The sequence below is a fragment of the Mustela nigripes genome, chromosome 5 (assembly GCF_022355385.1).
Source record: "Mustela nigripes isolate SB6536 chromosome 5, MUSNIG.SB6536, whole genome shotgun sequence".
In the NCBI taxonomy this organism is placed as follows: domain Eukaryota; kingdom Metazoa; phylum Chordata; class Mammalia; order Carnivora; family Mustelidae; genus Mustela; species Mustela nigripes.
Window position 1 is genome coordinate 46,988,647 of NC_081561.1, and position 13,957 is coordinate 47,002,603.

Below are 13,957 nucleotides of genomic sequence, written 5' to 3' on the forward strand. Positions count from 1 at the left end.
GGGGCAGGAAAAGAATAAATGAAACAAGATGGGATCAGGAGGGAGACAAACCATAAGAAACTCAATCTCACAAAACAAACTGAGGGTTGCCAGGGGGAGGGAGAGGATGGTGGGGTCAGGGACACTGAGGAGAGTATGGGCTATGGTGAGTGCTATGAAGTGTGTAAACCTGGCGATTCACAGACCTATACCCCTGGGGCTAATAATACATTACATGTTTATTAGAAAAATAAAAAATAATAAATAATAAGTAAATTAATTAATTTAATTAAATAAAAAAAACAAAACACCCCACAAAGAGATGCCTAAGCTCAGACAGATTCCCCGGTTAAATTCTACCAACTGTTTAAAGAAAAATTAACACTAATCCTTCACAATCCCATCCAAAAAAAAAAAAAAACCATCACCCAGAAAAGCAGGACACACTTCACACTTCCCAACCTCTTCTAAGACCAAGATTACCTGATACCAAATCTAGACAATGACATCACAAGAAAACTACAGACTAACATCCCTTACCAATAAATACAAATATCCTCCAAAAAATACTAGCAAATCAAATTCAGCAACATATAAAAAGGATCATACAGGGGTACCTGGATGGCGCGGTGTGGAGTCTGCTGGAGATTCTGTCTCTCCCTCCCCTCCCCCCTTGGTGCATGTGTGCTCACTCTCTCTCAAATCAATCAATCATACAGTATAACCAAGAGGGATTTATCCCAGGACTATCCATCAAGGTCAGGACCAAAAATCAATTAATGTAACTCACCATACTAATAAAATCATACAATCACCTCAACAAGTGCAAAAAAAAGCACACGACAAAATCCAAACTCTTTCATGATGAGAATGCTCAAATAAAATTTGAAGGAAATTTGCTCAATCTGAAGAAAAGACATCTGTAAAAAACATATACCTAATATCACAGATCACAGTGAAAGACTGAATGCTTTCCCCCTAAAATCAGGAACAAGACAAAGATATCCACTACTGCCACTTCTATTCAACATTGTACTAGAGATTCTAGAAGGGAAATTAGTCAAAAATAAAGAAATAAAAGGCATCCATATTGGAAAGTAATGAGTAAGATTTGTCTCTATTTGTGAGACATAATCTCCTAAGGAATCCACTAAAACCTCTTAGTATTAAGAGTTCCATTAGGTTGCAGGATATAAGATCAATATACAAAAATCAATTGAACTTTTATACATTAGGATAAACATTCCAAAAATAAAGAAATAACTCCACTTACAGTGACATTAAAGAATAAAATACTTCACATCCATTAGGATGGCTACATTCAAAAATAAATAACAGCAATTGTGGGTGAGAATATGGAGAAAGGAAAACCATCATATACCAGTAAGATATAAAATGGTGCAGCCCTAGTGTAGTAAACACCCACACCCTCTAGTGGGTATTTACCCCAAAGATACAGATGTAGTGAAAAGAAGGGCCATATGTACCCCAATGTTCATAGCAACAATGTCCACAATAGCTAAACTGTGGAAAGAGCTGAAATGCCCTTTGACAGACAAATGAATAAGAAGTTATGGTCCATATATACAACGGAATATTACACAGCCATCAGAAATGATGAATACCCAACTTTTCTATGAGCATGGTTGGGACTGGAGGATATTATGCTGAGTAAAATAAGTCAAGCAGAGAAAGTCAATTATATGGTTTCACTTACTTGCGGAACATAAGGAATAACATGGAGGACATTAGAAGAAGGAAAGGAAAAGTGAATTGGGATAAATTGGAGGGGGAGACAAACCATGAGAGAGACTGTGGACTCTTGAGAAACAAACTGAGGGTTTCAGCGGTGAGGGGTGGAGGAGGGATGGGTGAGCCTGGTGGTGGGTATTAAGGAGGGCATGTATTGCATGGAGCAGTGGGTGTTGTACATAAACAATGAATCTTGGAACACTGCATCATAAAGTAATGATGTATTTTATGGTGACTAACAACACAATAAAAAAAAAAAAAAATTACCTAGAAAGAAGATAGAGGAAGAAAAGCCTGAAATGCCAATAAAAATGTTCAGATGCATCAAATATTAAACCAAATATTTTGCCTGAAAAAAAATAAAATAAAACCGTGCATCCACTTTGAAAAAGTCTGGCAGTTCCTCAAAAGTTTAAACACAGAATTACCCGATGACCTAGTAATTCCATTTCCAAATACCTATCTAAAGTAAAAAGATATCCACACAAAAACCTGTACATAAATATTCACTACAACATTATTCCTTTTTTTTCTTTTTAAAGATTTTATTTATTTATTTGAGAGAGAGAGAGACAGTGAGAGAGAGCATGAGCGAGGAGAAGGTCAGAGGGAGAAGACTCCCCATGGAGCTGGGAGCCTGATGCGGGACCCGATCCTGGAACTCCAGGATCATGACCAGAGCTGAAGGCAGTCGTCCAACCAACTGAGCCACCCAGGCACCCCTACAACATTATTCCTAATAGCCAAAATGTAGAAACAATCCAAAAGTCCATCAACCTGTTAAACAGAGAAATAGTACTTGACAATAAAAAAGAAGTACTGATTTTTGCTACAACGTGGATGAAACTTTAAAATATTGTGTTACCAGGCTCTCTGTTCAGCAGGGAGCCTGCTTCCCTTCCTCTCTCTCTGCCTGCCGCTCTACCTAGTTGTGATCTATGTCTGTCAAATAAATAAATAAAATTTAAAAAAAATAATAAAATAAAATAAAAAAATAAATAAAACATTGTGCTAAGTAAAGCATTATTCACAATGGCCAAGATACAAAAGCAACCCACGTATTCATCCACAGATGAATGGATAAAAAAGATGTGGTATATATATACACAATGGAATATTACTCAACCATAAAAAAAATGCAATCTTTTCCTTTGCAACAACATGGATGGACCTAGAAGATATAATGCTAAGTGAAATAAGTCAATCAGAGAAAGACAAATACTATACGATTTCATTCATATGTGTGGGATTTAAGAAAAGGAACAACAAAAAAGAGGCAAACCAAAAAACAGATTCACATATAGAGAACAAACTGGTGGTTGCCAGAGGGGAGGTAGGTGGGAAGATGGGTGAAATACATAAGGGGATTAAGAATACATTTTTTTGTGATAAGCACTGAGAATTGTACAAAAATATATACTGAAAATAGGGGCACCTGGGTGGCTCAGTGGGTTAAAGCCTCTGCCTTCGGCTCAGGTTATGATCCCAGGGTCCTGGGATCAAGCTCTAGGATCACCAGGGAGCCTGTTTCCTCCTCTCTCTCTGCCTGTCTCTCTGCCTACTTGTGATCTCTGTCTAGCAAATAAATTTTTAAAATCTTCAAAAAAAATTAAAAATATGTGTATATATATACTTTAATTTCTAAAAAAAATTATGCTAAGTGAAAAATAAAAAAAGGGGGTACCTGGCTCAGTTGGTTGAGTGACTGCCTTCAGCTCAGTTCATGATCCCAGAGTCCCAGGATCAAGTCCTACTTCGGGCTCCCTGCTCAGCAGGGAGTCTATTTTTCCCTCTGACCCTCCTCACTCTCATGCTCTCTCAAACAAATAAATAAAATCTTTTAAAAAAAAAATTATGCTAAGTGAAAGAAACCAGTAACAAGACCACAAGTTACACAGAATTCCATTTATGTAAATATACAGAATAGGCAAATTCAGAGACAGAAAGCAGATTAGTGGTTTCCAAGGGATGAGAGGGAGAAATGAAAAGGGACTACTAATGTGTAGGATAATGAAATGTTCTCAGATTCTTTTCTAAGGTAATGAAATGTTCTAAAATCAGATAGTGGGGATGGTTGTACAATTCTGTGATTATACTAAAAACCAATAAATTGTACGTTTTATTTTTTTCCCTTCCCCTAAGTTGTACATTTTAAAAGGGTGAATTTCAAGGTATGTGAATGCTATCTCAATAAAGGTATTATAAAATATTATACCTGTGATCTCACTTACATGTGGAATCTAAAAAAACCAAATGCACAGAAGCAGAGAACAGAATGGTAACTGCCAGGAGCTGGGAGGAGGGGGGTGATGAGACAGTGGTCAAAAAGTACAAGCTTCCAGTAGCATAATACCACAATGACTATAGTTAACAACACTGTATTATACAATTAAAAGTTGCCGTGAGAATAAATTTTAAATGTTCTCACCATAACTACGACAAAATGGTAATTATGTGAGGTGAAGGATGTGTTAATTAGTCTTATTGTAGTAAACACTTCACAATATATACGTGTATGAAATGATCACCTTGGACTCCTAAAACTTACACAATGCTATACCTCAATTATGTCTCAACAGAGCTGAGGAAAAAAAGACATACTGTATGATACTATTTATATATATAAGTTCAAAAACAGGAAGACTTTAAGATTTAAGAAGTTAGATAGTGGCTAATTTTAGGTGGGAGACAGGAGGTATTGACTAAGAGGAGGCACAAAGTGCGCAGGTGATAGCAATATTCCATTTAACTTTGGTAATCATCACTGTGATACTTTATAGAGCTATACAATTATGATCAATTATATGATTAGGTATGATCAGCTATACAGTTATGAAAAGTATACACTACACCCTTCTGTACAGAATTAAATTGTAAAGTTTTAAAAAAAAATACGGTTTTTGGTTAAAAAAAAAATTATACTTGGCAGTACACTGAAACACTTTAAAATAAAAAATAGAGATTTTAGACGCGCCTGGGTGGCTCAGTTAATTAAGTGTCTACCTTCAGCTCTGGTCATGATCCCAGAGTCCTAGGATCGAGCCCCTCTTGGGGCTTCCTGCTCAGCGGGAAGTCTGCTTCTCCCTCTCTCCCTGCCCCTCCCCCTGCTCATGTTTTCTCTCTTTCTCTTTAATAAATAATCTTAAAAAAAAAAAAAAGAATTAAAAATATCCTCTCAAGGACACATCTCTATTCATTTCTATCCATCTATCCATTTATTTATTTATAAGTAGGCTCCATGCCCAGCACCCAGCATAGAACCTAATGTGGGGACTGAACTCACAACCCTGTGATCAACACCTGAGCTGAGATCAAGAGTCAGATACTTAATGGACTGAGCCACCCAAGCACCGCTCTGTTTTCTTTAACATATTATTAGCTTTAAATTTTTGGCCTAGAAGACTGTGGTAAAGATGAACTTTTCTGGGGGCGCCTGGGTGGCTCAGTAGGTTAAAGCCTCTGCCTTTGGCTCAGGTCATGATCTCAGGGTCCTGGGATCGAGGCCCTCATCTGGCTCTTTGCTCAGCAAGGGAGCCTGCTTCCCCCTCCCTGGCACTCTGCTCAGTTGGAAGCCTGCTCCCCTCCCCTCTTTTGCTGCCTCTCTGCCTACTTGTGATCTCTCTCTCTGTCAAATAAATAAATAAAATCTTTAAAAAAAAAAATGAACCTTTATAAACTAATTTTTTTGCGTGCTTTCATAAGTCACATATTTAACAAAGTTACTAAACGTGACACTTCAGTACTAAGGAGTCCCCTTTCTTCTAGTCATGGAGAGGGAAGGGGTCATTGTTGTGCAAAACCAACAGATATGCTTTCAGGCAGGTACTTCAGAAGAAAATGTAAAGAGAAAGAATTCCACACATTAATACTCATACCTAAGGTTAACAGGAAGGGATGAATGATGAAAACAATTTGAAAATGCATACAAAACTATACTTACAGCCTCAAAGTGCAAATGGCTATCCTTTAAGAAATTCTGAATTTTGTCCTTGGGTAAAATACTGAAACGAAATCGAAGGAGATCCATTTCTTGTTGAATGAACCAGCGTCTAAGATCCTCACTGAAATGGTCACAAGAAATGGTAATCATAAATGAAAAGCCCAATGATTATTTTAAAAGTCCACTGATTATTAAATCCAAGAAATATTTATGAACTAAAACTCAAACACAAGCAAGATGCCAAAAGACAGAAGCTAAAAGCATACAAGCGCTGTATTATGATAAACAGCATAGATACAGACCACAATCTACCAGGGATGTGCTGAGCATGGGGAGAGGTATTATGAATATAAAATTAAAAGAACTAAATAAAGAATACCTTAAGCCTAGCTGATTATCAAATAATATAAAATAGTTCATTGTATTTAACTGCAAAATAGTCATTTACATCAGAAAATGGGATATTCCTTCAGTCTAAGGTGGGTTTCATCAATACCAAATAAACACCAATTTTTTTTTTATTTTTTTAAAACACCAAATTTTTTAAAGGTAACTTTATCTCTGAATAGATTATGATCAGAGAAACTCTGAAATTAAACTTTGCTTATAGCTTTATAAGCTTACAAAATTTAATTGTGAAAGTATACCTCAATTTTTTAAAAGCCAACATACAAATACATTAATTCATAAAATATACAAAGGACATTATTGTTGTCACAAAATAATTATACTACTGCATGTAAAATATAACACAGACTGTCAGCAATTTATTTACTGCATAAACTACATAAAATGTCCATGCTTTTTTACAAAAGAAAAACTCCAGGACCAAACACAGTCAATAAGTTCTCAGTTATAATCTGGTGATAGTAAACAGTTTCAAGATCCTCACTGGATAAGCCTTTCAGTAGAAAGAAACAGGAAAAAAAACTTACAATGAGTATGTTATTTAGCCAAAATTAATACAGGAAAAAAAACACAAAGTTGAAAAAAAAAAAAAGGCAACTAACTCCTTCTCCCTCTGGGTGGCACTATATTATAACAAACCAACTAGCAAAGGAGATGGCCACCCTTAATCTAATGGCCACTAACCCATACATCTCAATTTCAAAAAATCTGTACCAAGTACATGTTTGAGTTACTATTTCTTAGAAATAGTCCCACTATTTTTTTCTGGTAAAACAGAAGCAAAAGTCCTTCTTATTGAAATCCCCTCCAATTTCAAATCCCAAGTTTTGGGAAAGAACCTGTCCCATGAAGCTAACAAGTGTTTCAACAGGCAAACTTTACAACAGAATTTTTTTCAATTTTTTTAGAAAACAACTGGCTTCAAATAATTCACTGCAATGTGTTCAAATCATGAATTGCCAGTTTCTGATGTTATTCTGAGTTTTTCAATGTTCAGTACAATACATGTCAGTTTCCCATGTACCAATTTACAACTCAAGATGTCAGATTCAACTGTGAGAGCGTAAATGTGTACTCACGACTGGCAATAAGCAAGGCGTAAAATAAAGTGAGAAATATGATCTTTCCTTCGTGGTTCATATTCATTCTCTAAGCTTTCCTAAAAATAATGACACATGGATAAGATAAATGCATTAGAATGATAAGAGGTATAAAGAAACACAGAGTCAGCATAAGCCAATGGTAAAGTAAAAATTTCGAAAACAAATTTCATAAATATGCTTTCCAAGATAATTACCATTTTATGTAAGGTAGCAATCAAGTGAGATTGAGAACTAAACTGACATCAACAAAACCTCCCAGATTTGGACTCCTCTTCTCTTCCTATCAACTTCCCTCTTAACTTCCTTTCTTACACACCCCATACCCAGGGCTCTCGCCTCTTCAACCACCTCTTGCATCAGCCCTCAACTGCTTTCATTTAACCATTTGTCAAAACTTAGATTTTTAAATAAATCTATAGCTACACTCTACAGTCCTATTCCCAAAACACTGAGAACCTCTGGGAAAAAAATACACCATTATTGAGAATATGGAATATTAAAAATTGACAATCTCTAAAATGAACTTGACTTTTACAAGCACTAGGGAATCCTTATGCAAGCTCAACACAGTAAGAGCAAACAGGTCTTGAGCACTTACGAGGTCCCAGGCACTGTTATAAGCATTTTTAATCTTATTAACCCATTTAATCCTTTGAAAAAAATCTCTTAGTAGTAAGAGATTAGTAAAAGATAGTAAGCACTACTATATCGCTATTTTAAAAATGAGGAAACTGAGGCACTTGAATGTCATATAATTTTTCCAGGGTAACAATACTTATAAGCAATAAAACAGGGATCTGACTCATAATCATCTTTCCTCACTCTTAGAAAAGCTGTTTCACAGTCTTCACTAGTTGACCCAAGCTCCCTACCACACCACCTACCCTTCTCTCTCAACAGATAACTTCACCTACTTTACAGAAATTAAAGGCCACAGGCCAACTTTTGCAGCTCCAGGCTTCTGCATCCACACTGTACTACCTTCCCTTCCATCTCTGTGGACAAAAGATCTCTCCCTCCTCCTACATAAACTAATCCCTAAACCTAAGCCATGCAACCCTTCTGCTCTTACCCCCTAATGATCTTGCTTAATCAAATGCTCTCTCAAAGTGTCTTCAAATTCCCTCTTCTTTGTCTTCCAGATTTCTTCCCTCAGCTTATAAGCATGTTCAAGTATCTCCTGTTGCGTATGCATGACTTCTCTTTTCCCTATACATTTTTCTGTATTCAGACCTGCCTCTCCCTGTCTTTTCAGCTAGCCATCTTAAAACAGTACATATCCCATACCCACCTCTCTCCCCCAAACACTGCCATCACTGGCTTCTGCCTCTATCTACAAGGCCCAACCAAGCTAATAAATCCAATGGATTCTATGCAATTCATCTTTTATGAGCCTAACCTTCTGAAATTAAGTAGTTAAGGGTAACATGAGGAAGACAAAATGTCCAGATTTGAATCTTGGCTCTACCATCTACTGTCTTTCTTATAAGCCTGGGCCAGTTACGTAGCTCATCAATAACTCCATTCCCTTATCTAAATATAGGGGTGACGATAGTATCTGTCTCATAAGACTGTTAACTGAATTACACAGGTTAATATATGTAGTGTGCTTAAACTGGGATACAGTAAGCATAATATGAAAGCTTGTTATAATATGAATGCTGTTAATTGCTATGGTATTGCTATCATGATCATTACGTCAACTCCAGCCTTCCTTGGCTACCATGCCATTATTATCTCCGCTGATCTCCTACCTCTCCAGCAACTCCTTCTCAATCTACTTCTCAGACTCTCCCAATTCTACTTCACTTTAAACATTGGTATTCTTCACATCCTGTCTGCCATCATCTTCTCACTCAAATATTTTCCTCCTCCTGATGATACCAACTTTCTTCTTAAATCCAAACCTCTACTCCAGAGGTCTCCTGAGTACAACCTGTATGCATATCCAACTATCCACTAGGCCCTTCCATGAGCACCCAAATTCATGTCTAGAACTCAACATCTTTCTAAGATTTGCTTCTCCTCCTGTAGATCATCTCTCAAACTACTATCACCATCCACCTAGTTGTCCTAACCAGAAACCTCGGTGTCATTCCTAACTCTTCTCTCCCTTCTCCCTGCAATCAGTCACTAAAATCTTTTCCTCCAACCTTCAGAGTATCTCTTAATATCAGTCCCCTTTTCCCCATTCAATTCATTCTCATCATTTTCAAGCTGACTGGTTTTCCTCCTACCAGACATGGCCCACTCAATCTGCTGTTGGCAGCTATCTTCCCAAAATAAAAATCTGATCACATCTATCAGATTCAGTTCCAGCACTACCTGGAACCGGGATGCCTTCCCAAACCTCCACAGTGTGAGCTGGGTAATTATATGTGCTCTTGGAGTTCCTAGAGCAAACATCTAACAGCGCCCCAATGCTGTGGTGCCCAGGGTACGTCTGGCAATGTCTGGAGATATCTACTGGGCAGAAGCCAGAGACGCTATTGAGCATCCTACAATGCAGAGAACACTCCCTACACCAAGGAATTATCAGACCCAAATGTCAGTAGTCCTGAGGTTGAGAAACCCTGCTGTTTTATAATCACTATAAGCCAATCACCCCTAGTGGACTGCAGATATCCCTTTGGGCAGAGTCTATGCTACATTAATCTTTTTAAAAGCCCTGTGCCTAATAACAGATCTTTTCCACAACCAAAACTCACTATATAAATATATACAAACTGAAGAACATCTCTTTCCCACTTTTACTTACTCTGAAGGAAAACTTGAGCCTTCTTATCTCACTCTCCAACTTACTCTGGTATGGCTCAGTTCCTTTCACATAGCTCACACCAAGATTTTCAACTGCTTTTAGCACTAGAAAATATTTTAAAAACAGAAGAAAACAACATATGAATGCAAGAAAATTTTTAAAAACTAAGTCCCAAGACAAACTCTTTCTTTGAATAGCAATCCCATAATTACTTTTTTTTTGAACTTCTTGTTTTCTTTTTTTTTTTACTTTTAATTTTTTATTTTTTATAAACATATATTTTTATCCCCAGGGGTACAGGTCTGTGAATCACCAGGTTTACACACTTCACAGCACTCACCAAAGCACATACCCTCCCCAATGTCCATAATCCCACCCCCTTCTCCCAAACCCCCTCCCCCCAGCAACCCTCAGTTTGTTTTAAACCATAATTACTTATTTTTAAAAGATGACAAACTATAATGGCTTTACTTTCTGCAAGTACACTATATAAATTATATAAATTTATAGGAAAATAATCTCCATCCATGTGCAGAATATATCCATGTCCCATAACATAATCTAATACCAGGGATTCTGAGGAAGAGGGATGGGGGATCATCACTGCTGTACTGAGCCACCACTGTTGAGGAATTCAAGTGTGTTGGTACGAAAAGAAAATTGAGCACCCTTGTTTGCATCCCTCATGTGGAACTGTCAGTTTGCTTCATTTGCTCAGCATACACGCAACACAAAAAATAGCCTTTCCTTTACTGATGAAGTAGAAAAGGAGAAGACAAAAGCAAAAAAGCAGAACCTTTCAACAATTCAAGTGAACTGTCCTGAATAGATCCACACAACTGTTCAAAGGTTCCCAACGTACCTTGTCATTCCTTCCGCAGGTGAACTCTACTCCCATCATTATGAAAAGCATTTTTATAATTCAAGAATGAAAACCTTCTAAAATGAATCCTGAGCATAAACCCATGCCCCACAAGCACCTCACTATGGTATCCCAAACTAAACTCATTCTCTTCCCCTCCATCCTACCCCTCTTCTGGCCATCCCCATCTCCACTAGCAAAGTTTCTAACCACTAGATCATCCAGTTTCAGCCACTCCCACCTGCCCTCTCACTCCTCACATCCAAACAGTTACCAAATCCTTCAGGAATACCTCCTTAGTATCACTTAAATGGCTCCCTTCCTATCCCTGACACTGTTACCGACTTAGCTCAGGCCCTCACCATCTCACTCCTTAAGTGCCTAATGTAAGGGGCACTTTTCAATCACCTTAATCTCTATGAAGTACCTGACACTGCTAAGCTTCCTAAAACCTTCTTCTCCTGTGTCTTCACTCTTCATTCATCAGCTCTGAGAGCTCCCTCTCTGTATTGTCACTCGGCTCTTCTAAAAGTGACTAACAGTATCGTACCTTACCTTCTGATTTTCCCACAAGGATATCCTAGAACATAAATTCAGAAGACACTGCTATTATTTGTTTCCGTTTATGCCTAGCTTATTTCTCTCTTTCACCAGCACTCAGACGATAAGTAGGCCCGCAATACTTACACCCAGATATTACACCACTAGCTTTGCACAAAATGCCCTTGGTTATCCATTCTTCTCCACCTAACCTAAACTTGTCCTTGTCACTGTTCCTCAAATATAACATTCTCTCTCATGCCTCCAAGCCTCTGTACAGTCCACTTTCTCAGCTTGAAAAAAATTTTACTTTTCTTTTTTTGAGAAATTTCTACTCATCCTTCAAAGTCCAGATTACATTTCAACTTCTCTACGGAGTCTTAATCAGTCTGAGTCACTCCCACCTCTTTCAAGAGCACTACTATTAACCTCTAGTAAGACACTTAAAATACTAAATTACAGTTATTATTTTGGACGTCTGTATCTATGTCCTAGAATACAGCTTCAACGAATGTGAGAATTACATTATTCATCTGAAAATCCCCACCCAACCTAGAATATAGTGGCATTCAATAAATATATACTGTACAACAAATAAAATAACAAGCCCTCAATATATACATTTCTTGAATGAATTGAATGAAGGAAATAAATTACCCTCATTCATTCCCCCAAAGTGTAAGTGAAGTTGTCAAGAACATACAAACTCTAATACAAGTATCGCTCACATTTAACTCTATCGATAGCCAAGCTTTCAAATTCGATCAACGATATGCTTTCAGAAGGTGGCTCCAAGTAAAACTGAAGGCTATGAGGGTAGCAAACATTCCTTTGGTCACCTGTCAACCTCAGTCTTTTCCAATTTGCTCGAGAAAACTGCATCTCGTTACCTTGGAAGGAAACATAAAATGGTTAAAATAATGGCAAATCAGAGTTGAAAACCACAAACAAGTACAAAACATAACTTCACATACATAGGAAAAAACTGAAGGGCATGCATAAAATGTTAACCGCGGTCGTCCCTGGGTAATAGGTCCTTCTGTATACTCCAGAGTTTCTACAACACACCTGTAACAATTCGGTCAGGAGAGTGGGGGCGGGGTGTGCAAGGTGAAATGCAGGTGGTGGTCAAAACGTCCAAGAACAGGAACGTGAGGCTACGCTGCCTGTTCACTATAGGTCTGTGTGCCACCGCCCTCGGACCTCTGCAGCCCCAAGAGTTAAGATGAGACGTTATACGGGCTGCCATCGTGAATTCGGAGCAAAGCGCGGTAGGTTCTGGTTTCCAGAGAAGAGGCTTAAGGGACTCACGTCCCAACTCATGACCCTGGGAAGCAGAACACGTCTTTCCAATTCAATCTTTCCGAACTCTGTAAGAAGCATCTACAAGCTCCTTATAAAAATCAGCCCCCTCGATCCTACCGGAGCCCTTCGGCGAAGCTTCCCGCTCCACTCGCCGGCCCCGGCATCCCAGCCCCAACCAATCAAAATCTGAAACCCCCTCCCCGCCGTGTCATCCTTCGGCTCCCACCGCTGGTAAAGTGCTCTCCCTTCTTTCCCCACTGCCAAGCTCCACACCACGACCACTGTCCGTCCCAAAGCCGCAGGAGGTTCTCTTACCTGCAACCACACAAAATACGAACCACACAAACCCCCGACCGGCACTTTCCTCAGATGGCGGGAGAGTTCATACGGGATCGGAAACGGAAGTGACGGGGCCTCAGAGCCCGCCCCCCGAGCGTCCCGCCGGCCCAGGCCGCCCTGCGCATGCTCCGTGAGGCGTTCCTGGGTTCTGGAGCGAGTTTAGTCGGCTTTGCCGGCTTAAAATTTTTAAAAATACGCTCTTGTGTGTTTCCAAATTATAAACTGCACCTCCTGTGTGTGCCGTCGGTAGCTTTTGATGATTGAAACTGGGGTCCTGAAAGGCTAGCGGCAGAAATGTCCACGCTCCGAAGAGTATGGAGCTTTAACCCAGAGGGCTAGACCGACTCCTCTGAAGCTAGCGGAGGAATGGAGAAATGGGCGTTTAAAGGAGCTCCTTTCGCACCCGGCTCACTAACAGGGGCTCTCTTTTCTTGTTTAATCTCTCACCGACCCTATAAGATAGGTTGTATTACCCCCATTTTACAGATGAGAAAATAGAAGCTAAAAAATGAATGGTAGTTTGTCCACCTATGCACAGTACATCTTGTTTTTTCCCTAAGGGACGGCAAGCCCCGTAAAGACAGACTCTACCCTCAGTTCTCCCCCGCCCACGCCCCGCAAGATAACGAACTAGAATGCATGAACGCACACACGCAGAAATCACTCCGGGGCCTACAAAAGTTAGAAGAGATTAGGCTCAGGGAGCAAGTAAGAGCCCATCAGAAGAGGTGGGTCAGAAGCACACGAACTCCGACTCGACAGAGCTGTAGGGTTTTTAAGAGCTGGAAAAAAGCTTCATCTGTGGCCTCTAGGAGGCGTGCCTTACTAAAGTGGCTGGGGAAAGATCTAGTAAAGGTAATCAGCAATTTGAAATGAAATATTCAAATTTTTAGAAATACAAAACATATGGAAGCAATACCAAACTTACAAGCATCCCATCATGAATCACACCGGCTAGCACTGACTTTGTA

General features: G+C 39.0%; 1 protein-coding gene across 1 annotated transcript in view; it reads right to left on the reverse strand.

Annotated features, from left to right (window-relative positions):
* Positions 1 to 13,047, reverse strand: part of PRIM2 (DNA primase subunit 2) — a 316,330-nt gene extending 303,283 nt beyond the window's left edge. Inside the window, exons 1-5 of the mRNA XM_059400190.1 lie at positions 12,963 to 13,047; positions 12,071 to 12,232; positions 9,941 to 10,044; positions 7,159 to 7,238; positions 5,672 to 5,792 (exon numbers count right to left, since the gene is read on the reverse strand). Of these exons, the coding sequence (XP_059256173.1) occupies positions 5,672 to 5,792; positions 7,159 to 7,238; positions 9,941 to 10,044; positions 12,071 to 12,224 (459 nt within the window). The 5' untranslated portion in view covers positions 12,225 to 12,232; positions 12,963 to 13,047. The remainder of the gene's footprint in view (positions 1 to 5,671; positions 5,793 to 7,158; positions 7,239 to 9,940; positions 10,045 to 12,070; positions 12,233 to 12,962) is intronic.
* Positions 13,048 to 13,957: the final 910 nt, after the last annotated feature.